Here is a 26,894-nt window from a genome sequence, read left to right as displayed (position 1 = left end):
AAGGCAAAATCCAAGGTCTCAAACTCACCCTGAATGGAGATGCTTTGACCCATCAACAATTTGTGGACGATACCATGCTGCAAGGTATACCCACGGTCAAGGAAGCTCTAGCCTACAAGAAAATCCTTATTGACTTTGCAAAGGCTGCGGGTACAGAGGTAAGCCTAACCAAATCAAAGATTTTCTTTTTTAATACTGACATTGCTATTCAGAGAAATATATCTAGAATTCTAGGCTTTCAAAGAGATATGCTACCCTCCAAATATTTGGGAGTACCACTAACAGACAAACCTCTGAGCAAAGCAATTTGGGAGCCTGTTATTAATAAACTCCAAGACAAAATCCGGAAGTGGACAAACAGGTCTTTGAATTTAGCAGGAAGACTAGTGCTCACAAAAGCTATCCTCCAAACGATCCCCATCTTTATGTTTTCAGCCCTTCCAGCTCCTAAAGGAGTTATGCAACAATTCAAAAATATCCAAAGAGATTTTCTTTGGGGCAAAGGGGAAGAGAAAAGAAAATGGGCTTTAGTGGCCTGGGAAAAGATTTGTAAACCTAAGACACATGGAGGCTTGGGACTTGATGACCCTGAAACACTAGACAAAGTTTTGGGGGCAAAACTATGGTGGAGATGGCTAAAAGAATCTGCTTCCCCTTGGGCCAAAATTTGGAAATAGAAATATGCAAACAATTGGCAAGAAAGGGATCATATTAGAATGTCAGGGCTCATCAAAGGCTCCCACATTTGGAATAAAGCCTGGGAGAACAGAGCAATTGTGCAGAAACACAGTTTCTGGGAAATCAGAGATGGAAACCTTGCTTGGTTTTGGGAAGATAATTGGCAACAGGAACCTAAATTGTTTAGAGAAGAATTTGTCAATCTCAAGAACGATACTGACACCAAAGGGTTACTCAAGGTAAATGACTTTTGGGATCAGGATAGAAGAGAGGGAAAATGGAGAATATGGAAGAACCTGGTATACAGTGATGACTCCCCGTTGAAGGCACAGGCAGAAGCTTTAACAACCATCTTGGACCAGAGAAAGATTCTGATATCAGCATCTTCAGACCAACTGAGATGGGGCAAAAACAATGAAGGCAACTTTAACCTTAAAGAAGCCAAACGAATGTCCCTTGGGTTTGACTTTCCAAACCCTGATAGAGTATGGAAGGACCTATGGCAGAACCAAAGCTGGATGAAAATCAAACTCTTCACATGGTTAGTGCAACATAAAAAAATTCTGACTTGGGAAAACCTGAGGAAAAGAGGAGTATCCGGTCCATCTAGATGCCAACTATGTGAACTACAAGAAGAAACTATGGATCACCTACTCAACCTCTGCCCTTTCACATCCACCTTGTGGAATTGGGTAGCTTCTATATTCAGACAAACAGACAGGGACATGGGCAGCATTACCAATACTCTGAAGCACTGGAGGAAAAATTTCTCTGATAATGAAATAATCAACACAGCTTGGGCTTTAGTTCCAGGCTTTCTAATCTGGGATGTCTGGAAAGAATGCAACAACAGAATATTCACAACCAGGAAAGGTTCCTCCCAGAGTATCATGGCTCAGATTTTAAGACAGCTCAATGAGATGGTAGGAACCCTCATAAAAGCCCCCCCCTGAGAACCAGCTTAGAGATTTGAAGGTGCATATACTACTGCATTTGGGTCTTCAGGGGCTTTTCCCCCAGGGCAAAAACAAGAATGTAAGTCATATAACAACGGATAAGGATTTCTGGCAACCTCCCCCTCATGGTTTCATGAAATGCAATATAGATGGGGCCTCAAAAGGAAACCCTGGCATGGCTGGTTATGGAGGAGTCATAAGAGATGAAAAGGGCTTCATAAAAACTATCTTTCACAGTCATCTAGGGAAAGCCACTAATAATATGGCAGAGCTCATGGCCCTTGAGCATTGCTTAGAAATCTTGAGGGACTCAAATCTACATAATACCATAATTGAAGCTGATTCCGAATTGATTATCAATTCGGTCAAGAAAATTAGCTATGGCTCAGCTCCAGACAAAGTTTCGAGACACTGGCGGCTTCTGCCAGTCTATCAATGTATTCAATCCCATTTGCAGAACATGAGGACCCTCAGTTTTACACATGTACGCTGAACAACCAACAAATTAGCGGATATCTTGGCTAATGAAGGTGTACTCTGTTCTAAAAGTGATAAAAAATATGACTGGACAGAGATCCCCCAGGGAAGATTGAGGGAAGAATGTCTCAGACAGGCGACTTCGGATAGGGAGCTCTATCAAAGTAGGAGAAACAGGCAGGATGAGGACTAACAGAAACACAGGACCTTTAGTCTACATGGTGAGACAGTTCATGAAAATAAGTGAACAGGATGTCAGGTACCCAACAAATTTCTATCTTTGGTCTTCGGGCGGGAAAGTGAACCTAGTAATCTAAAAAGCCATGGTTCTTAGGTGGGATGCAATTTACAGGCATAATCTTCATATGAAAACGAAATATAATAAATATGGACTCTTAATTAGCAATGCCGGGAGTGTCGTTAACGCGTCGGCAGATAGATAGAATAGAAGCAATCCTAGGAATTTCGCGGGGCAAACAACATGGAAGTTAACAGGATAAACGGACCCGAAATACATATAAGTGGTGACTTTATAAGGCTTCGGGTCCGTAAGGGAGGTTAAATCCCGAGCAAGTTTTTCATCAAGGCTGGGATCGCATGCTTCTGGGGGATTTTGGGCGGACAACATGCCCGAGGGTTATCCTCCCCGGCGGACCCGAAATCTCTTAGATCAATAACTCATAAAACTTATCGGGTCCGATTTAAGGTTATCAGGTGTGCAGTTTGGCTCTTCGAAATCGATTCCCCACTGTAAGATCTCGGGAGGCAGATCGTATGGTTTGGGTGAGGGCTGGTATCACGGAGGTCACACGGTTTTGTTTGGTGGGCCCTTGGCCCGGATTGTGGGCCTTTGGCTCGTTTACCAAGGCTCATTGTGGCTCGAAAAATCTTTGGACCACATCGCCTTTGGGCATTATGTATATTATGTAACTTGTTTCTTAGGAAAAATGAATAGAATGACCTACTCTTATTGCATAAAAAAAAATACATTACATAACTTACAGAATGGGTTTACAATGACACATAAATTGCTGATAGATGATCTGATCCTATTGAAAAAATTGGTACTTCTGCTTCCTTGGAATTTTGACAAAATTTGTGCAACAGGTGCAACTCTATTTCAAGTTATTTCATATATTTGTTGCTTTGATGGTCATTTTACTCATGAGTAATTGATGTCATTATCTTATCATTTGAGCATTTACTTTCAAGTATTATCTCCTTTATAGTTGCAATTGATGTTTATATGGTCATCTTGGTCTAACATTTGATTTTGCGGGATTGTCTATCATTGTATCTTGATTTCATTTTTTGGGCAAGTTATTGTTATTTACTTGAAGGCACTGGTCTATACTTTGAATATATCATTGAAATTTGCTCATTTATTCATATGCTTGCTTAATTCTTGAAAACAAGTTATTTTTGACAAACAATCCACTTAACTTAATCTCCTAGAAACCCATATCGTATAACTTTTCATTAGGGACCACCCCTCTTAGCTTACTTAGGAGAGAGCTTTAACGGAGAGAGTTGGAAACATGTGACAACCCCATCTCTTAGTTCTGCCACCAAACCACACCTTGTGGGGTTAAGGGTTTTTTCTCACTAACTTAGGTGTGTGTGCTAGGCGGCAGTAACAAGACATAAACACACAATATGAAGCAATGGACAAATGTACCTCATGCGTGTTGGGGCCCATTAATCGATGAGTGAGTTGAGCATGATATAAGAGGCATATATGGGCTACTGCCTGTAAAGAACATTGAATTCCATCATCAAGTTCATAGTTTGTAATGTGGATCATCAAAGAGAAATCACCTATAGTTACCCTTAGAAGTGAGGAAGTAACAATTACTACTATTTAGTCATTTTTTCTTTTGGTCAAATGATGATAAGAGTTGTTTTCACACTCCCGTATTTGCAATGAATTATAAAACTGAGTTCCCTTGACCTAGTTTTAAGCTCACTTGTTGGATATTAATAAATTCATCTTATCTTCTTTATCTTATTGTTCAAAAGCCTAGGGCATGGATTAGGACTACATCAATAGTTTGTGAGACTCGATATTATGTAGCAAATTAAAAATTTACTCAATAGGACCAGTGATGCCTTATTACAACTTAGAACATTTCATTTAATATGACATGATGATTAGTATTGATTAGTGTTGCAAAAATTGCGATTTTTTACCTATTTTTACCGATTTTATCCTGGTTTTTACAATTTTTTATTTTTCTAGATCCTTGCCAATTTAATCCCGATCGCGATTGTCGCAACATTGGTATTGATTGATATAGATAGCCAACTCTTTAGAATGGAGAGAATTTTGTTGTCCCAAATTCATAGTGATTTGTATGATAGAGTGCAAGAAAAGCATGCTTAATAGGTTACATAGAAATTGGAGGAACAATCCACTGAGGGGCTACATAGTCATGTGGAGAGTGCAATCAAGGCACTACTCTTCATTGCAAATTTGATGGAGGTTGGGGCTATCAAATCCAGTGGTTGGACAAAACTTGTGGGTGATATCTTCAACTAGGTGAAGATTTCTTCGAATTCAACAATCACCTCGAAGATCGAAGATAGTTTGCTAGAAGTCGCTCATAGTTGCACTTAGAAACTTGTGAAGAATATTAGACAAAGATGGGGGTGGTATAGTCCTATTTGGATTCAAAAACTTGTGAAGTATTTGAGACAAAGGTGGGGTTGATAAAGTGTTATCAACTCCAAACCCATCTCATTGTCCAAAGTGCAACGCTGAATTAAGAGTTGTTGTGATTCACAACCCAACACTTGGACGTAATATTGTGCTGAAGGAAGAATACCTCAACAACCATCCTATTAAAACAAACCATTTTATTTTTCTTTTTTATTAAATAAATAGTAGGTTGCACTTTTTTGAATTTTATCTTAAATATTAGCTAGTAACCATTGGGGTTTTGAGCCATAATTTTAGATTTTATCCAAGGATAAGATATATTTTGAAGATTATTTTAGGCTTTCAAACACACATATTTCATGAGAGTTGGTTTTTGTAGAGCTACGTTATTTTACATCCATAAATACTGCAGATCCAACAGAACTCAAGGTACAAGGGCCTTATCCAAGTAAGTACTAATCATCCCAAGTTTCCAAACACTTGCAATAATTTTTAGATTGTTTTTCCAAATAACATTGTTGTTCCGAGGATAATGAGAGATTATTGTTGGAAGAATTATTGTTATTGATGTCAAAGGGAACACTAGTTCATGAAGACATTTACATAAGCTTGTAGAGCATTTCAAGCTCTTTTTAACAAGTACTTGCTCCTTAACTCCTCTAAGTTGATAAGAATTTAAATTTTTAAATCAAGAAATTCATATTTGTCTTCAGTACAAGTTGGCCTACATAAGTCGACCTCACACAGTAGACAGGTCGGTTCATCGTGTGAAATTTCCTAGACTCTAGGAACCCCTACTACAGCAAATCTGAATCTACTACACCTACTTGATTTTTGAATTACATTCATCAAGTTATTCTTCTGAATGCTGAAGCAAATTACTTCTGCAGCCTACACTAATTAAATATTTGATCTCATGAAACAGAAAACAAAGCAAAGAACAAGATACATAGGACACACTTAATTTTGGACATAATAGTCCCTAGAAAAACCCAATGCGGGAAAACTGATGTAGCAGTTCTGACGCTTTATTATTATGTAGGAGAAATATATGAATACAACTTTATGATGCTCATCTAGCAATCCTTTACAGAGAAAATACTGGCGGAAAATCTGAGTGAGTTTTATGTCACTTCACATGGCAGAATTCCGGCTGATCCGGCACAAGACTGGCTAACCCCGACTATTTTTGCGTCAGCCCTACGTCACCTTCTCTACCCTCTGCATCAGCACTCCCGTTTGTTCCGGCAGTTCTTGACAGTTCAGACAGTTCTGGATTTTGTGTGACAGACAACTTTTTTGCGTCATCTTTCTCGGCTACTGCACTGCCTCTGCGTCAGCTCTCCCGGCTGTTCTAGTAGTTCTTGGTAGTTCCGAATTCTGCGTGACGGGCAACTTTTTCTGCATCAGCTCTCCCAGCTATTGCGCTGCCTTTTTGCAAGCTCTCTCCGCCTCTCCCAGTATTCTCTGGAAAGTCCTATTTCCGGATTCTCACTGTCCCTCTGCTGCTGAATGATCACTTAGTTCAAATTTCTCAGCGTCCTACCCTGGAAATCGAACTCCAGATCAATTTGTTCTCTACGTGTGTGTGTTTCGAAATGAACCCCAAGCCTCCATTTTATACCTTTCCTATTGAGTCTTCAACGGCCGAGATTAAGTCTCTAATCAACGGCTAAGATTAAAACATGACTTGATCCGCCTTCTAGATCATTCTCACCCATATTTTGATTAATACCATTAATATTTTATATCCCTAAGTTTAGAGTTAGGAACCCCATTAAAAATATTAATTATTTTAATAAAAAACAATCCGGGTGGAATTTTACAAAATGGTTTCTAGGTTTTTTAGAACTCATGTGCCTTAGCCTCTCCACCAATTTTCAATGCTACAGCACTTCCGATGCTACCAAAAACTAACACATTGTAGGTTCGAAAAAGTATAAATAGGAGCTATGCTTCTCCATTTCATCCACCCAACTTGGCCAAGCATAGAAGCAATTTTTTCTGAGGCAAAAAGAAGTTCACAACTCGTGAACTGAGGGACCGAACAAGGAAGCTAAACATGGGTTTGATTACTGGTTTTTGGTGACATTTTCTGTGTTTTCTTGGGATTCGTTTGGAGCAGATTTTGGTCCTCTTGGACATGTTCTTGAATTACCTTGGAGCAGATCTCTTTGTCCCTGTTTGGAACAGCCCCATCTACACTCTGGAACTGTTTTTTGGCTCCTGTGGGAGGTCTGTTACAGACCACAGATTTCGGCCCTAAATTTAGACCTGTGACAACTATTTTTTCGGTCCTGTGAAGGCTTGTTACAAGATAGTTTTTGGTGCTGTGGAAGGAGCAGGAATCTCAGTCTTCTTCAGTCTTTTGGAGGAGATTCTTCAGTGCATTGGAACAGACTTTGACCCCCCTCCTGAGGAATGATTTTAGGCCTGTATTAAGGCACAGGCTAGGCCCTACTGTGAATATGATAAAGCGCAGATCTTTGCCTCACCTTGGAGCAGTTCTTAAGAGCAGACTTTGACACCTTTTTGAAGCAGATTTCGTCCTTCTCTGAAGACAGATTTGGAGTTGTTTGGAAGCAGAATTTGGGTCTCATTTGGAGTAGATATTTGAAGACTTTCTTGAAGCATCTTGAAGCATTGTTGATGCCTTATTGAAGACATCCTTGAAGACTTGTTTGAATAGCCTTGTTGGAAGCAAGCTAAGTTGCAGGAAACGTTGGAGATGGGTCTGTTTCTTGCCAGAAACGAAACGGAAATGAGGAAACTCGTACCGTACGGCCTGGAAACGAGTTTGCGGCCTTACTGGCCCATTTCTCGAGGGAGAAACGTGGCTAGTACTGCCGGAAACACATTTCTAGGCCGTACGACGGAGTTTCCTCTTCTAATTTGACTTTTTCTTGTATTTTTTTATTATTATTTTTTATTTTTTTTTTTAATTCTATTTTTTCGCTTCTAATTTTTTATTGGCCAAGTAAAATATCTTCTGGATGTCTCTCAAGTTACAAAAAAGAGGATTTTTTTAAGTGGGCAGCCTAATGTTCAAGCCTATGGCCCTAGTGTTGATATGTAGTTCATGGTAATGTTAAATTCTTAAAGTAAAAGGATGAAAATGAAAAATAAAGGAGAATGACATTCTCCTTTATTTTTCATTTTCATCCTTTTACTTAAATTTTTAACATTACCATGAAATGACTCAGGATGTTTGAGAGTGGTTTAACGCTCATTGGATTTCATATGGAGAAAGTAGAATTTTAGATCTCACTCAAAATCCAACAGACTTATCTATTTTTCAGGATTTCAGGATTGGGGGATTGCGATGTTTCCATTGGATTTTGTCATGTACTAGGGTATGGAACTTGTATTTAATCAAGAGAACCAAGCACTCTATGCAGGGGAGACTCCCAATAATCAAGAGCACGTAGGATACTAGGGTATGGAACTTGTATTTAATCAAGAGCGGTGTTGCACGAAGCGCCCCCCCTCCCACGGTTCCAAGCCCCGAAGCGCGTCCCGTACGGAAGCGCCTAGGAAGCTTGGCCGGAAGGGCGCTTCCAAATTCGGAAGCGGCGCTTCCAAATTCGGAAGCGGCGCTTCCAAATTCGGAAGCGGCGCTTCGGCTTTTTTAGCCGCTTCCTGGAATTTGGAAGCGTTTTCGGAAGCGCCGAAGCGCGCTTCGTACGGCGCTTCAGGCGTCGGAAGCGTGGCGCTTCGGAGGAGGAAGCGTGGAGATTCGGAGGAGGAAGCGTACACTTCCAGAAAAGCTTCCGGAAAAGTGCTTAGAAAATCATTTTTTTTCAATTTTTTTTTTAATTTTAGGTGAGTTTGCTTGTTGGGGGTGGGTCTACCTTGGGTTAGGGTGACGAATGAAGGCAAAAAAAAATATAAATATAGCAGATGCTCCCTCATGGTAATGTTAAATTCTTAAAGTAAATGTGACATTCTCCTCTATTTTTCATTTTCATCCTTTTACTTAAATTTTTAACATTACCATGAAATGACTCAGGATGTTTGAGAGTGGTTCCAGCCTCATTGGACTTCATATGGAGAAAATAGAATTTCATATCCTATTCAAAATTCAGCAGACTTAACAGTGTTCAGGAATTCAGGATCAATGGGATTGTGGCATTTCATTAGATTATATCAAGTATGAAGGTATGCGATTAGCATTTAATCAAGAGCACCAAGCCCTATATGTACCCTAGTGTTGGTGGTGTTAATTGTTGAACTCCTTTGTCACGCGGCACGCCCTTAGGAAAAAATTACCTTTCAATCAAGTCAAAATCATCGATCAAACATGTTAAGCTTTTTCTACCATATTTTAAGTCTTGAATTAGGTAGTTTGATCAAAATTGGGCAATGTTGACTAATATCCCTAGACAATCAAGGTAGAGGCAAAGGCTAGATAATTAATGTACAATGGATGTTATATCTATCTTGATTTATGCAAAAATATGCATGTTTTCATGTCTTCTACAATTAATTTGGTATTTGGGATGTTTGTTTTGAGTATAAATGCAAAAAAATATAAATATATATATATATATATATATATATATATATATATATATATAGCAGACGCTTCCGCGGACGCTTCACTTCCTAGATTTTTGGAAAATGACGCTTTGGCGTCCCCGCTTCCAAAAAACGCTTACGCTTCGCTTCCACTTCGTGCAACATTGATCAAGAGCACTAAGGTCATTGGGCTATGTAGGATGAGATTCCCAATCAAGCATGAGACAAGAAATTCGAAATTTCTCGTGGCTGATTTTGGATATTGCTATTTTCATTATGTGATCATTCATGAGTAAATGTGATGTAAATTTAGAGACTTATAGTTTATGCATTGACAATTGACAATTTAATCATAATGTAATAAATTAGAATGTATCATATATGCTTTATGATTGCACATATTTCTTAAATGTCCTATATATATATATATATATATATATATATATATATATATATATATATATTGCGTTTTCCCGTTTCCAAAATTTGGGGTGGGGGGGGGGGCGTCACATTTCGTACCCGTGCCCGTTTCGGAAACTCGTACCTATTTCCCTGTTTCATGCAACTTAGGAAGCAAGTCTTAGACCCTCTTGGACAGATCCTGGACTTTGTTTAGAGCAGACTTTGGTCTCGTTTTTGAGTCACTTTTAACCTGTTGTTGAAGACATCCTTGAAGATTTGATGGAGCATTTTTGAAGATCAGTTGAAGCATTGATTGAAGACATCCTTTGGAGCAGCCTTGTTGAAGCATTATTGAAGCGTTATTGAAGGCAATCTTGAAGCATTTGTTGAAGACGTTTTGGAACCATTTTGAAGTAAGTATTTCTTGTAAAATTTTGATTTGACCAAGTTGGAGCTTGGAGTTGAAAGGATTGGAGTCCTGATTTTTGACCAAGTTGGAGCTTGGAAGTTGTTGAGAGGATTGGAGTCCTCATTTTGACCAAGTAGGAGCTTGGATCTGTTCAAGGTTGGAGCCTTGAAAAATTCAAAGATATTATTGTATGGGTTGGAGCGTGATTTGTTGTACAAGAGTATTGGAGTCCTCACTATTTTGATGAGTAAGTCTTTTATTTTTTTGTTTTATCTCATGTTCTTGTCTATTTTGTGATAAAAATCTTAACTAGCATAAAATAGCAATTGAAAGAAATACTAATTCACCTCCCCTGTCAGTATTTCCAACACTTATTCCAGCCAATGTCACATAGTTCGGGTTCGACAATGATTAGGTTCGGTTTGATTTCGAATGTTTTGATGAGGTTTGTCATTAGGTTCATCTATATATATTAACTTAAAATGAATTATACGATAAAATGGTAAGAAATCAACATCAGTAAACATCAAAAATTCTATCACAGACATGGAAACTGCAAGGATAAATTACAAGCTTGAGTTGCGATAGGAAGTCATGAGTTTTGATCTTATGGACTTGGTCAATGACTATGAGGTTCGATGAGGTTTGCCAAACCTCAATTTTTTTTTAAGGTTCGCCAAAATTTGAACCTCAAGGTTAAAGTTCGCCGAACCTTGTGACATAGATTCCAGCCACTAGGTACTAAAATTAATATCTGGAATAAATTGATGGGTTTTCCCCCAGTGGGGATTTGACCCCTAGACCTCTGCAACAAGTTTCCAGCTTGTTGGAAATGCAGATTTGTTGCATAGTTGAAGCTTAGGAAGGATAAGTTTCACATATAGTTGCTGTCCTAACTGCCTCCACCCCTAAATTGCTAATCTAGATTGTGTAGACACTTTTGGGTGGCCTTGCAAAGGGATTTTCTCGCTGTTTTCTGCAGTTTTCAGATCTGCTGTCATAGGGAAACAAACAGAAATACACAGAACAACCCGTTACCAAAGGTACAAATCAAGGATGACTTATATAGTTGGTAAGTAGATTAACAATTTACTTTCTTGAGTCATTTACACATTTGATCCCTTGAGTTTAGAGTAAAATTCCTTGCTGCTATGCACTACTTTTTGGTCCAACTTACATTTCTAAATCAGTTAAATAAGTTATATTTATGTCGCCTCTTCACCCAAGATCCCATTGAAGGCACTAGTCTATTAGTTGTGGGGTGAAACATCTATTACAGGGAATCCTCCTATAGCCATTCAAGTAGGAGTTGGGCTTAAAGAGTGGGGACTCATGTCAAACTGACAGTTCACAGTTGTCCTGTGTGTGCCATCTTAGTAGCTTGCAGAGACTTTGGCAGCCCTGTTAGTTTGGGTGGTAACATGACCAATGATGTCTTATTACAACTTAGAACATTTTATTTAATATTATAGAATGATTAGTATTGAGTGCTGTAGATGACAAATTGTTTAGAGTGGAGGAGAATTGTACTGTCCCAACTTCATAGTGATTTGTACAGTTAGCAATGAGAGAAGATAAGAAATTGCTTTAGCAATTTAGCTAGCTGATTAGATTGGTAATTGGTTATATTAATTACATGAAAAATTGTATTGAAGAAACCTTTTTCTTTGTACTGGGAACTTACCATTTGGTCCATTTCTATGAAAGGTTGTAAAATATGCTATAGAGAAACTATTGTAGTAATGAGGTTCTGTTACGGACTGTGACACATATTTTTTGTTTCTGGACCCTTGTGTACCAGAATAATTTGTCTGGGTTTTACTTATGTATCAATTTTTCTCTCGTCAATTATCCTTATTGATGTTTGGAGTTTGCAGATGAGTGAATATGTCTGCTTTTGGTTGTTTACTGTTTGTATTCTCGTATAGATTTCTCTTCTGGCAGTTCTACCATATGTAGATACAATTTTTTCTATATTGGAACTAACCAACCACAAAATCTTTTGGGTTGTTATGTTGCAGTTACGAGAAGCAGCTATTCTTGCAATTGGATCAATTTCAGATTCACTACTTGAGCCTCAGGTTTTTGTATTGCTCCAGTTCTTGCCAAATTTCTAGGATATAGCTCTCTTTTTAGGCTAATTTTTAACCATCAAACTGCAACATATAACAATCATACAATGGCCTTGTCTGTCTTTGAGTTCTTTGTCTTCCTTGTAAAGATGATCTCATGCATTTGAGCAGTTAAACCCTGGTTTAAATATATTGAGGAAGCATACATCAACCTTTTGTGCTCTTGTACGTGGCAGTATGAAGGAAATCACAAATTCAATCTGGAAGCATTTCTGGATGATATGCTTTCTCAGGATATAGGAACAGGTGTGTTTGGGTTCATATTAATGGTTAGTTGTTTCTGTATCCTAGAACTTTGTATCTTTGCTTGTGGATGGAAGTGGTTATGCAAATTCTATATATATTTACAGGTGTCATGGAATATCCATTTCTTCATGCACGTGCCTTCTCTGCTGCTGCAAAGTTTTCGCCAGTGGTATATTTTATAATTGCAGTGTTCTTTTTCTTCCTTACTGATCCACGAGTGGCATCCATGAAAAGCAAACTCTGTTAAAATTTACTTTGTACATACTGCATAGTAAATTCTCTTGCAATTTGTTTTTATATTATTTGCAGATTGACAAGGGAAGATGTGAGCAGTTTGTTTATGCTGCCATGACAGTGTTTGTTTTAGATGTGTAAGCAGTTTTGTTTTCACACTGCTGGAGTCTATTTCTTGTATTATGGTAGGTTTCTTCTTTATGAGGACGTTTTTGAGTAGAAACGTAAGCAGGAACTTTTGTCTTTACAGTCCTCCACCAGTGAAGGTAGGTGCTTGCAGAGCATTGTCTCAGCTTTTCCCTCGGTCGAATACCGAGATTCTACGTCCACATATAGGCAATCTTTTTTCTGCCATTGCAGCCCTCTTAAAGGAGGTATATATTGTTGAGCAGAGGGAGTTTTGCGTGTTGTCAGTAATATCTCTTATTAGTGAGTACATTAAGTTTAAACTATTTATATTTAATTTGATTGGCTATATTTTGACAATTTCCAGGCTTCAGATGAAACATTGCATCTAGTTTTGGAGACTCTGCAGGCAGCAGTTAAAGCAGGTTATATTGTATTATGTTGGCTGTTTTGCATGATCTAAATGGAACCAATAACTTGACTTGAATAATAGCGAATTCAAGTTTTTGAAATTGCTTTCCTATTAAAATGTGCGACACATCATGTCTTTCCTAAGTTCTTTTAGTTCTTTTGTGGTTACAGATGAAGAAACATCAGTCGCAGTAGAGTCTATCATTTCACCATTGGTTTTAAATATCTGGGCGCAACACATTTCTGATCCTTTTATTAGTATTGATGCGGTGGAAGTTTTGGAGGTAATGTCCTGAAAATTTTAATTGTGGGACATCTTTGAATTGCATGGTCTATTTCATGCAGGCTTTTCCTCTTGGTTGCAATTGTCATTGTAAGTGAACAGCCACTGACTGCATTTAGGTTGTAAGGTCTAAGTTATATTGTTTCAGAGAATAGAACATAATTTATCTGGAAACTTGGATATCACTGGCTTAGTATGCAAGTCTGGATGTAAGTTATAGCAAATAATCAGGAGGCTGTTCCTTTTAATTTTATTTGCAAAGAGATACTTAGGATACATGTAATCAAGTATTACAGGCCATGTTGAAGGTCAAATTGAGACAAAAGGCAGGATGGAAAATCTGATTATTCAATGAGAAAGTACAGTAATGCTAAGTATGCTTTTAGGTATCCATAGGTAACCGAAGTACATCTGCATAAATGAAATACAATGATGCTAAAGCCAAAATAGCGATATCTGGAGCAACAATGCTCAGTAAGATGGAGCAAATAAGCTCATTTAATAAGTTGAAGTTTCTAATTTTACTTAGTTAGAAACCCTCCATGCACTTTATTTGATTTATTCCTACCTACCTTTTATTTTCCTTAACAAGTTATTTACAATGTAAATACTTAAAATAAACACTAGTACATGCTCAACATATTACAGATCAACAACTAAAAGAAACAGAAACAAACACACCATATGACACCATTATTTTTGGACTAATTTCCCTGGAAAAACCCAATGTGGGAAAACTGGTGCAGCGAGCTAAGGGTATTCTTATTAAGAAATATCAGAGTACAATCTGGGTGCCAAACCTGGCCTACCCAACAAAGAATTTCCTTGGCAGTAATACCTCAGTTTTTGACAGATTGTAATATCCCTTATCAGGGGTATCCCACAAACACAAGCAAACTCCAACCAGAGATGGACTGGGAGGGCGTTTACCAGATATGTCGCCTCTGAAAAGAGGACGAGATCTGGAGGCTACCTGGCCCTTTCCAGACTCTGTCTAAGAGTATAGGAGAAAACACACAATTGGTATAATAGCCGGGAAGCTCAAAGAGATAAAAATAACAATAGTGCAACATACAATAATGTATACATGGAATATAAGCAGATACTCGAGAAATGCAGAGAGAAATGCTAAGCCATTTTATTATACTGAGTAATAGAAAGAGTACAAGAGGTGATAAGAAAGATAGCACCTCGACTTGCACAAGGCAAGTGAAGAAATACACTCAGAATGGTAAGGAAATGGCCTCTCTTTGAACTGCGTCCAAGCTGCCAGAGAACTGCTGTGCTGCTGCTACTGCTCGAATCAAGTGAGGATTTGGGGTTGTTCCCCTCTTCAGAAAATGCTAAAACTCTGGAATCAACCTCTGCTCAATAAACCCAGAAAACCCTAGAAAGCTTTTCTAAAATAACTGACCCCCGAAAATCACCCCCTTGAGGATCTACGCTATCCCTCAAGGCTCTGCGCTGCTCCTGAAGAGAATCCTCCAAAACTCTACCTGAAACTCTGCCAAAATCCTCCAATATGCAAGGGCTGATCCCTTGCTCAATCTCCAAGCTCAAATCCGCCACAAAAACCTAGTTCGGAGCTCTCCTACCAAAAGAGACTGCGTCCTCCCCTCTCAAGACTGCGCAGTCATCAAAATGCTCAACTCCTCCTCAACTCTAGAGATCACTCCTCCTGCAAAATACTGATGAAACTACCTTGCCCGAGTAGGCACTCGAAGTCCCCCGGGGCTAAGGGTGAGATCTTCGAACGGAGACACTCAATGCACTAAACAGTGCTGCAGACAAGCTAAACAACCAGCGTGCTCTAAGTCGAAGTGACTAGCTCAAATGCAACATAATCTGTGATCAAAATGAGGAGGCTCCTCTCTCCTTTATAGCTTTGGCCTCTCTCAAAACCCTAAGGCCCACCTCCTCCAACGTAGTCTATCTCTTGCCACGTGTTCCTTCTCCATCTGCGCAGTCCCTCCAAGTGTCTACGTGGGCCCCCTTCTCTACGTGGTCCTTTGGCCCCCTTGGCTCCCCTTTTAAATTACAACGTTGTGTTACTAGGGAGTGACTTTATTCAAAAAGTGAGTTATGTCCCCCTTTCCTCACCTTTTTATTTATAAATAACTATAGAAGGAAAAATTGAGCAAAATCAAATATTCCAATTAGCTATGGCTAATTAGGAATATTACACAGATCTACTGGCTGAAACCCCGGATAATCCTTCGGGCACTTACTCGGCACCAATCTGCCTCAAAAACCCCAATGTCTGCCCAATCTGGACTGCATCAGCCTCTCCTAGCCCAACACTGGCCCTGCGTCAACCTATCTTGGCATGCGTCAACCCCAAGAGGCCCTGCGTCCTCTGTCTGAGCCTCTGCGTCAGCTACGCTGGCCTCTCTGGTGCTCTGCGCAACACTTATCTACCTCTGCGTGGCCCTGCATGAGCATTGGCTGCTCCTGCGTCTCTCTCTCTGGCTGCTCTGCAGCTCTCCGGGTACTATCTCTGCCTCTCTGTCTCTCTGTACTCAATGCCCCTCAGTTGCTCTTCGATCACTGATTCTATCTCTCTTAGCAAATCTCGCTCTAGAGAATAGAATCATTGATCACTCTGGTGTACTCTCCAAGTGACCCTCAAGCCTCCTCTTATACTTTTCCTGTTGACATCTCAACGGCCGCAATTAAGTCCCTAATCAACTGCTAAGATTAGATCTGGCTTGATCCATGTCTTTTGGACCATTCCAACATAGATTCATATTAATACACATTGATATTTTATTTTCCCTAAGTTTATACTTAGGGACTCCATTAAAAATATTAATTATTTTAATATCTCTTGATCTGTTTAGAATTTGCCCAAACCCTTTCTGGGTATTGGAGATCTCATGTGCCCCAACCTATCCACCAAATTTTGTGGCTAGAGCACATCCGATGCTACCCCAAATCAACACTACTTCTTAGCGAGGACTGTGCTATAGCAATACTCCTCACTGAGTATTACTCTGATCATCCGACATTGGTACCTATGCTGATGCTAGGCCTTCCTACCCAACATCCTCTACACTGTTGTATCCTGTATTGCTGCCTATGGTTCTACCACTGCCACTGCTGCTGCTGCACGACAACTCCCTCTACATTTGTGCTGCTGCTGGTCCTTTCTCACAGCATTGCATTCGCACTGCACCTCCTCTCATCATGCTGCATCGTGCTGCCCACTACTGCACTGCAACTCAGTTACTGAGAAGTAAGTAACTGATCTCCCAATTTGACCTCCCTGTTGGGCTAGAGACACCCATTGATGCTGAAGTTCCCTTTGCCGCTGACAAGTGCTCCCTCTCTGACCTCTGCGTTGGTGCAACAATTCCCTGCATCTTGCATCGTTGCACACCTCTTTGTGCCGTCCTGCACTGGTGCAACACTCCTGTGCCTCTTGCACTGCTGCAGCCTGCTAGCCCTGCGTTGTCTGGCGACTCCTGCACTGTAGCTCTCTCTGCGGCTGCATCCGCATCCATCTCTACCCACATCAGCCAGTGTTGCTACTCCTCATCGGGGCTCCCGTAGCAAGGTCTAATCCAAGAGGCTGGGTACCTCGAGGATCCTGCCCCTCATCGCCTATAGTCCTCCTGACTACAGCTCGATGTCTCTCCACTTCCGCTCAAGTGGTGCGTGAGCACTCATGGCACATAGAATAGACAGGATCCTGGCCTTCCAGATGACAAAGTTGGACACCCTGTCCTGATCCCTCAACACATTCATGGCCATCTCTTTGCTCTTCTCTATTGACTCCTCCGAGTCTCTCTACTTCCCGCTTGGAAGTTCTTGGTTTGACTCGTGCTGAGTCTACTTCCCTTCTGGAAGTTCTCTGTTCAATTCTTGTTGAGTCTGCTTCCCGGTTGGAAGTTCTTTGGTCGACTCTTGCTGAGTCTACTTCCCAGCTGGAAGTTCTCTGTTCGACTCCTGCTGAGTCTCTACTTCCCGTCTGGAATTTCTCTTCTGGACTCCCTTTGAGTCCTGATTTCCCTCCTGGAAATCCTTTTACCGTTTGCGAGATGCCCCCTACTCTGATCGTCTTGTGCAACTGCACCACTGATCCGGGTTCCTCGGCTGGAAACCCTCAGTAGCAACTCCTTTGGCCTTGATCTGTCAGGTACTGTTCTGAATACAGTACCTCACCAGCTCCACTGCAATATTCTCGCAGCCTTCTAAACCCCAACAACTTGAAGGTGAGAGCTCCTAGGCTCTGCACAATCCCGGCACCAGCAACTCGGCCTCCTCAGCCAACTGTGTCAACCCTCCTAGCCACTGTGTGGCTTTGCGTGAGGCTTCTTTTGCCTTCCTTAGCCTCTGTGCTGCCTCTTCTCGACTCATCCTTGATGACTCAGGCACTGTGTCACCCTTCGTTGTTGCTGCTCTGCTAGAAACAGCTTCTGTCACCTCGGGACAACTGTTTTCTGCTGCTATTGCTCCGCTCGGCTGATGTCGTTTAGTTCTCTTGTGATCTGTAATCACCCTCTGATACCATGTTGAAGTTTCTAATTTTACTTACTTAGAAACCCTCCATGCACTTTATCTGATTTATTCCGACCTACTTGTTATTTTTCTTAACAAGTTATGTACAATGTAAATACTGAAAATAAACACTAGTGCATGCTCAACATATTACAGATCAACAACTAAAAGAAACAGAAACAAACAGACCATATGACACCATTATTTTTGGACTAATGTCCCCGGAAAAACCCAATGTGGGCAAATCGATGCAGCTATCTGAGGGTTTTCTTATTAAGCAATATCAGAGTACAATCTGGGTGCCAAAATTGGCCTACCCAACAGAGAATTTCCTTGGCAGTAATACCTCTCAGATTCTGACAGATCTACTGGCTGAAACCCCAGATAATCCTTCCGGCAGCTACTCAGCACCAATCTGCCCCAAACACCCCAACGTCTGCCCAATCTAGACTGCGTCAGCCTCTCTTAGCCCAGCGCTAGCCCTGCATCAACCTATCTTGGCCTGCGTCAGCTCCAGAAGGCTCTGCGTCAGCTCTCTGAGCCTCTGCGTCAGCTACATTGGCCTCTCTGGTGCTCTACGCAACACTTAGCTGCCTCTGCGTGGCCCTGCGTGAGCACTGGTTGCTTCTACGTCTCTTTCTCTCTGGCTGCTTTGTTGATCTCCCGACACTTTCTATGACTCTCTGTCTCTCTGTACTCAATGACCCTCAGCTGCTCTCCGATCATTGATTCTATCTCTCTTAGCAAACCCCGCTCTAGAGAATAGAATGACTGATCACTTTGGTGTACTCTCCAAGTGACCCTCAAGTCTCTTATACTTTTCCTGTTGACATCCCAACGGTCGAGATTAAGTCCCTAATCAATGGCTAAGATTAGATCTAGCTTGATCCATGTCTTTTGGACCATTCTAACATAGATTCATATTAATACACATTAATATTTTATTTTTCCCAAGTTTAGACTTAGGGACTTCATTAAAAATATTAATTATTTTAATATCTCTTGATCTGTTTAGAATCTGCCCAAACCCTTTCTGGGTATTGGAAATCTCATGTGCCCCAACCTTTCCACGAAATTTCGTGGCTAGAGCACATCCGATGCTACCCCAAATCAACAATAGGTAATCGAAGTACATTTGCATAAATGAAATACAATGATGCTAAAGCCAAAATAGCCATATCTGGAGTAACAATGCTCAGTAAGATGGAGCAAATAATCTCATTTAATTACAGACAAAATTATATATTTTATTAATGATTGAATGATGATTACAATGAATGAGGGCTCTGGCTTTAAATATAGCCCAAGAGCCATTACATGAGGGGGCATGATCTTTGATTGTGCCCCTTAGTCTAAAAATAAAGTTAATTAAGTTAGTAAAATAATTTTATACATAACATTGCCTCCCTCTCGAAAGAATGCTTTGTCCTCAAAGCATACGTAACGATGGGTATTGTTGATGAAACGCTTTTATCTCCCAAGAGGCTTCTTCTTCTGGTAGGTTCTTCCACTTGATAAGGTATTTTTTAATCACTCGAGATCGTAATTTCCTTTCTCTGGTGGTAATAATTCCTTCTGGTTCTAAGACAAACTTGCCTTCATCATTTAATATCAGAGGCATTGTCTGTGCTAATTGGTGTTTTCCCAATGCTTTTTTAAGGCAAGATACATGGAAAATGTTGTGAACACAACTATTATCCGGAAGGCTTATGCTACTTGGTTGATCTATTTGTTAATCTAATATAGTCCATAGAAATTTGGTGCCAGATTGTTTTCTCTTTTCCAGCTTTAGGGATAATTGCTTGTAAGGCTGAAGTTTAACAAATACCCATTCTCCGACTTCAAATTCTTTCTCTATTTTGTGTTGGTCGGCTTGTTGCTTCATGCAATTTCTTGAAATACTTCGATTTTTTTTAATGCTTGAAAGACTTTTTGGGTTTCTTCTAACTGATCCTTAAGTGCTGGAAATTTTGTCTCGGTGATGGCCAAGTCCTTCCATTTAGGAGGTTCATAATCGTACAGAGCTTGAAATGGGGTCATTTTTGCGGGCATATGATAAGTTGAATTGTACCACCATTCAGCGAGATGTAAACAATGAGCCCACTTATTTTGTTTGTCTGTTGCATAACAATAAAGGAAAGCTTCAAAGCACTTATTGATGGTTTCTGTTTGACCATCTGTTTGAGGATGAGATGCAGAACTCATGTTGAGGTATGTCCCAGTATGTTTGAAGAGCTCCTTCCAAAAATTCCCTTTAGATTTGGCATCTCTTTCACTAACAATGACTTTGGGAAATCCATGTAATTTGTAGACATTCTTGCAAAATATCTTAGCAATATCTTTTGTTGAATCTGATTCCTTCATTCCTATGAAGTGTGCATACTTTGTGAGTCTATCTTCTACTACAAGAATTTTATCTTTTCCATTTGAAATGGGTAATCTTTCAATAAAATCCATAGATATTTCTTCTCATTTTTGGTTTGGAGTATTTAAGGGGTGGAGCAGACCCGAGGTCATAATATTCTCACTTTTATTTCGCTGGCATTGATCACATTCTACTACATATTTTTGAATATCATTATTCATTCCCCTCCATAAGAATGATTGGTGTGCATTATAATAGGTTTTAAAGAAACCTGCATGCTTGATCGAGAATGAATCATGGGACTCTTTGAGAACTTTGGCTTTAAATTTGCAATTTGGACTTGTTGTTGCCTTGATTGTACAAGCATCGCGACAACCACTAAAGGCGAGGGTTGTCACTCTGATCCCCGCCCACTCTGTTCTAGCTGTCTGACAACATCAGCCTATTGGGGGTAGTCCCTATGGAATGAGGTGAAGGAAAACAAATTGGGAAACAACTTGCTTGGGAGAGACGGATGAGTGGCCTAGCTACTCGGTAGAATTTAACAAGATTAATGATTATATTAGATTTTAAGATGAGACCAATGCCTTATGGAGTCACAATTCTTGCTTACTATAAATGGACACGTTGCTTATTATGATAGACTATCTTACATGATATGCAATTCCTAATAGTGAGGTGTGATGCAAGGATGTTGGTTATTTTTGGCTTAAATGTCTAGTCTAAGTTGAACCTGTCCCTTAACCGTTTTGAGAAACAGTCTTCAGAGTAGGTTGTGAAATGGAAGCTAACGGGAAGCAGGCAATGGCCTGATTAATGATATCTCCCCCTGTGTTCCACCCACCCAGTGCCTCCAGCGCTACAGAGTCTGTGGCTCTAACGACTGCAAGGCCAATGTATTAACTACTAAGAAGAGTTGAATCCCTCAAGCTAATTGGAAAAGGGTTGCCGTAGGAGTCTACCAATCAAGCTTATGTTTAGAGGTAAATTAATAATGCAAATTAAGTCCTAGGATGCTTATGCAACATAGATTTAGTGAAGTCTTCTTGAGTTAAAATTGTTTATGTTATTTAAGTACTTAGTGTGAATTATCTTATAGCTAGAGTACTTAACAATGATTAGATAACAATCTTAAGACAAGACAGGTGCTTAAAGATACAAGTGCCAATATTCAACAATATTCCACAAGATGTTTAGAACAAATGTCTAATTCAACAATGATTACTTGAGATATGCCAATGACCAATGTTGAAATGCTCACTTAGAATGATAACCAATGAAACTTAAGATGCCAAATGCTTAAGATAAACAACCAAGATATCAAAGCCTCTTAAGATTATGATCTTTAACTTAGAGCAATTATCTAACGATTTCTTAACAATGCCTTAATTAGATGTCAAACACAATGATGCCAATGCTCAAACAACTTAAACCACCAATGAGATTTAAAGACTTAGATGTTGAGTGTGTTAAGTGCCAAGTTAACAAATTCTCAAGATAAGCAAGTGTTAGATTCCAAATCAACAATAATATCTCAGCACTTATTAACTCTACGATAGCAGAAATGAAATCACTTTAACATGAAAGTTGATGTGATATGTGACTGTTATGACGGCAGTAAGAAAATCATAACAGCAGTGAGGAAAACACTTAGATTTAATGGATAACAAGCCAATAGTGATTAGCAATGATCAGTGAAATGCCCAATAACTTGCCAAAATAAAATATGAGTTTTAAGCCACTTTAAGATGCAGTGTGTTCAGTGCTAGATTATATCTGATATATCTTATAACAGCAGTAAACAAATCAGTAGATCATCAAACTAATGATGCTAAAACCAATGCCCAATATGCCCAAAAATAGGAAATAACCAAATCTGGAAAATCAATTTTTTGAGTCTTCTTTAGGTGTGATTCAGAAATTGCAGATTTGATTCAGTGACTTATGCAGAAAATTCCAGCAACCAAATATGTTAAATTATGGTATATTCTATGCTTAGAGCAGTTTACTTATTTTTCTTCTTATTAGCCACAGATTAGCAATCACATATACATTAAGTAAAGTGCAGATAGAACATTAAATGATCAACAGAAAACAAGCCAAGACGAGCGACATAAGATGTGGCGGCTAGCCAGAGACAAAATCGAGTGCCGGAAAACCCTTTGATCAAATCTTCTTTTATCTTCAATAGTTCAGCAGAGAGAAATAGTACAAAATCTGAATTCTGTAATTCTATATCAGCAGCAACAAACCCTAGATCAGCAAAGTCAAACTTGGTCAAACTAGCTGAAATTGACCTCTAAAATACTTGGTCAATTTTCGGTCAACTTGCCCTCAAACAGCCTGAAGAAACAGCCCTTGAACAACCCCAAAAGTTCAGTCAATTTGCAGATTTTTGAAGTCAACTTGCAGCCCTAAACTAGGGTAGTCAACACCAGTCAAACCAGAGGTCAGATCACCTCGATTTTCATGCCAAAAATTGCGGCCTGCCTAGGAGAGGCAACCACACCCAATCTGCACTTCTAGAAGGTCAATGCTTGGTCAATGCTGGTCAAAGAGATGCCCTGCTGCCCTAGCGTCCTTCTTTCTGCGTTTTCCTTGCCATAGGATGTCTTCCTTTCAGCTACACATGTGAGAGAGGGGCTCCTTTTATGCGTAGGGGAGAGAGAGAGAGAAGATGAGTGAACTGAATTGTCCAAATGAGGAGAATGCTCCTTGTATTTATTTGCAAACGTTGAGGTTGAATAGACATGACTGTTGGGCTTCTGAGCCTACATAAATTCGCTGGCCGACCTTGACAATTTGTCCATAATCAAAATAAATTCATATTTCCATAAATACTTATCGGAATCAAATGATCTTTAGATCAATCCTACACTTCTCGATGAGAGGAATCTAGGAAAAATATCAGAAGCCATAAATAAGGTGATCCACATGGAGTTTGGCTCTAGTTGCCAATTTTAACACTCCCTCTCAACTAGGGAGAACTTCATCTGTAATCCGTCAGATTATCACTCTGCTATCGATCCATCAAATGCACTATCCTGTAGAACTTGACCCCACTTTGCTGTGCTTTATTTTGTTCTGCTTTGCTCTGCTCGAACTATGAAGAAGAAGAAATGATCGAGGATGTATCATACCATCCTCCACTGACCGGAAGTCAGTCTCAGAGTGTGAACCACTCTCACTTATCCTAGATCAGTATCATTGATCCCAGATCAATGGAGGTCATCCTAGCATAGGGAGTACGATAGATACAACGATGCGTCCATTGATAGTACTACTATGGTCTCTATCCTCATTTCCCTGCTCATTGATTAGGTGAGAGGTAATTCCATGAGTCCCACACTGCATGGGTAGGATGCCTCGATAGGAGAACTAATCATCTTGTCCACAAGAGAACGAATCATCCTGTCCAGTGGATGCCACAAAGAACTAATCATCCTGGCCTACAGGAGAATTAATCATCTTGCTCCACAGTCGCCACAGAGAACGAATCATCCTGGCCCACAGGAGAACTAATCATCCTGTTCCACAGTCGCCACGGGGTGTCGCAGGGGAAGGTTGAACCTTCACCCTATATATAGTGCACCACCAGGGGATGGTGGGTTGCCCTGTGGTCACATGTTGCTCCAAGGAGTACCCCGCGCCCCCCTGGAGCTCCCAGAGCTCAATACATCATACTCGACCCTCATAAGAGGGTCTCTGAACGACACCAAGTCGTTCTCGGAAAGTCAGGAATTTGACCTTTCCTAGGGGCTTTGTCAAAATGTCAGCGACTTGTTCATCTGTACTGATATGTTGGAGCCTTATTGCTCCTCGTTGCACCATGTCTCGAATATAGTGGTACCTGATATCGATATGCTTGAAGCGATCATGAAATACGAGATTCTCTGATAAACGGATCTCGCTTTAGTTGTCACACAGAATCACTATGGTATCCAATGTAAATCCAAATAGCTCATTGAAGAGCTTTCGCAACCAAACTGCCTCACAGGAGGCCATGCTAGCAGTGATGTACTCTGCCTCGGCGGTGCTCAAAGCCGCCGACTTCTGCTTCTTGCTCATCCAGGATATCGAGGCAGATCCCAAAGAGAAACAACACCCAGAAGTGCTCTTTCGGTCCACCACACTGCCTGCCTAATCAACATCAGTTTACCCAAGTAGTCTCACATCTCCGGCAGTGTATCTCAACCCATTAGTGATTGTGCCACGAAGATATCTCAACAGATTCTTGGCACCAATCCAATGTGAGCGGTGAGGCTCAACCATATGTTGACTCAATGTGTTGACTGCAAAGCATATATCCGGACGGGAGTTCACCAAGAACATTAATGTTTCGACGAGTTGACGATACTCGGTAGCATTTCGTAAAACAGGTTCAGCAGCACTACCGCTTAACTTCTTGAAGTCAAGCTCCATCGAGGTAGTTACGGGCTTGCAATCCACCATGCTGAATCTCTCCAATTTCTTCACCACATATTTTCCTTGAGATAGGAAAATCTCCCTTGGTTTCTGCCAGACTTCTAGTCCTAGGAAATAGTGCATAAGTCCTAGATCTTTCATCTCGAGCTCAGAAGCCAACTCCCTCTTACATTCATGAATGAGAGGGTCTGCACTTGTTAGAAAGAGGTCGTCAACATATAGCACCAGTATGAGAGGCTTGTCATCTATAACCTTAAAGTAAAGGTTAGGGTCGACTTCACTCCTAGTGAATCGCAACTTCATCAAGTAGCTATCGATCCTCTCATACCATGCTCGGGGTGCTTGCTTTAGCCCATAGAGTGCCTTCTTCAACCTGCACACATGAGTTTCTCGATCATAAATCTCAAATCCTTTGGGTTGCTCCACATAGACCTCCTTTTTGATCGAACCATGTAAGAACGCAGTCTTGACATCCATCTGATGTAGGTTCCATCCTTGCGAAGCAGCAAGGGCTATGATCGAGCGGATGGTGGTATATCGGGCAACAGGTGCAAATATCTCGTCATAGTCTATACCTTCCTTCTGGGGGAAGCCACGAGCGACAAAACGAACCTTATACTTTTCCACACTTCCATCAACTGCATGCTTTATCTTGTAAAGCCATTTTGAAGTGACAATTGCTTTGTCCTGGGGTCTGGGGACCACATCCCAAACATCGTTTTTCATAATGGACTCATGTTCCTCGGTCATAGCATCCTTCCATACTTGATACTTGACAACATCTGTGAATGACGAAGGCTCATTTTGGATGATCGTGCTCATGATGGTCAGGTATCCCTGATACCTGTTCAGCTTCTTACTTTCACGGAAGGTTCCTCGGTGTGCAATTTGTCTTTTAGCGTTATCAAGTGTCCCCCTAAGCCATGAAGGCCTCTTCCTAGAAGAGGAAGGCTCTTGCGGAGGAGGATCAATAGGATCCATAGGTTCTTCCACATCGGGCATCGTCTCATCTTCTTTTTCCTTCGATTCCCCGGTGTTAGCTTCTTTAGATCCCCTTAAAGTAGGAAGATTGTCTACCTTGCTAAGAGCCATATCTTCGTCAAAGGTGACATCATGACTAATCTCGACTTCCCTTTGACCAGCTACATAGATTCTATAGCCCTTCGTATTTTTGCTATAGCCCACGAAGATTCCTTTCTTTCCAGATGCACCCAATTTATTCCTTTTTTCTTTAGGCACATGAAAATATACAGGGCTTCCAAAAATTCTAAAATGAGATACGTCAGGTTTCTTATCGGTGAACATTTTTTCGGGAGTCTTGGAACCCAATGCTTGATGAGGGCATCGGTTTTGTACATATACGACGGTATTTGCAGCTTCGGCCCATAGAAACTTCAGAAGTCTTTGATCATGGAGCATAGCACGAACAACTTACACAATTGTACGATTCTTCCTTTCCGCCACACCATCCTGTTCAGGGTGTATGGTGTAGTAGTCCCCCTCTTAATGCCAACCTCTTTGCAAAAGTCATGAAACTCATTGGATTCATATTCAGTCCCATTATCAGTCCTTAAGATCTTGATCTTATTTTCGGTTTGATTCTCGATCAAGGCTTTGAAGTGCCGCAACCAGGAGAACACTTCATCCTTCTTTTTCAAAAAGTATATCCAAGTCTTGCAAGAATAATCATCTGTAAAAGTGAGGTAATATAAATATCCTCCCAAGGATTTCATAGGCATCATATCGGATATGTCTGAGTGAACCAACTGCAGTATATCGGAGGTATTGCTTTGGCTTGAGGGGAATGGTCCCCTTTTGAGCTTCCCTTCGGCACATCCTGGACATACACCTTCTTGCTCTAATCTGAACTCGGGCATCCCAGACACCATTTTTCTTACATCGGGTAGAGCTTTATAATGAAGGTGAGCAAACCTCTGATGCCATAGTTCAGACTGAAGAGATGTGTCACAAGACATGACACCCATCGGACTTCCACCGACCTGATATAATGAATCAACTCGAAACCCAAGATTAAAAGCATCTTTAAAGTTCTTTTTCCATACATGTACCTTG

At 40.4% G+C, this 26,894-nt stretch overlaps 1 protein-coding gene across 1 annotated transcript in view; it reads left to right on the top strand.

The window, feature by feature from the left end:
• LOC149138117 (ARM repeat superfamily protein) overlaps positions 1 to 26,894 on the top strand; it is a 156,059-nt gene that overhangs the window by 32,852 nt on the left and 96,313 nt on the right. Inside the window, exons 2-8 of the mRNA XM_089453006.1 lie at positions 12,121 to 12,180; positions 12,408 to 12,477; positions 12,582 to 12,646; positions 12,787 to 12,848; positions 12,962 to 13,085; positions 13,205 to 13,262; positions 13,420 to 13,532. Coding sequence (XP_089309132.1) covers positions 12,121 to 12,180; positions 12,408 to 12,477; positions 12,582 to 12,646; positions 12,787 to 12,848; positions 12,962 to 13,085; positions 13,205 to 13,262; positions 13,420 to 13,532 — 552 coding nt within the window. The remainder of the gene's footprint in view (positions 1 to 12,120; positions 12,181 to 12,407; positions 12,478 to 12,581; positions 12,647 to 12,786; positions 12,849 to 12,961; positions 13,086 to 13,204; positions 13,263 to 13,419; positions 13,533 to 26,894) is intronic.

The sequence above is a fragment of the Pinus tabuliformis genome, chromosome X (genome assembly GCF_031772625.1).
Source record: "Pinus tabuliformis cultivar Carrire ecotype Pingquan chromosome X, CPIR1, whole genome shotgun sequence".
NCBI classification, from domain to species: Eukaryota; Viridiplantae; Streptophyta; class Pinopsida; order Pinales; family Pinaceae; genus Pinus; species Pinus tabuliformis.
Note: the sequence above shows the minus strand (reverse complement) of the source record. Positions and strands in the feature narration are given on the sequence as shown.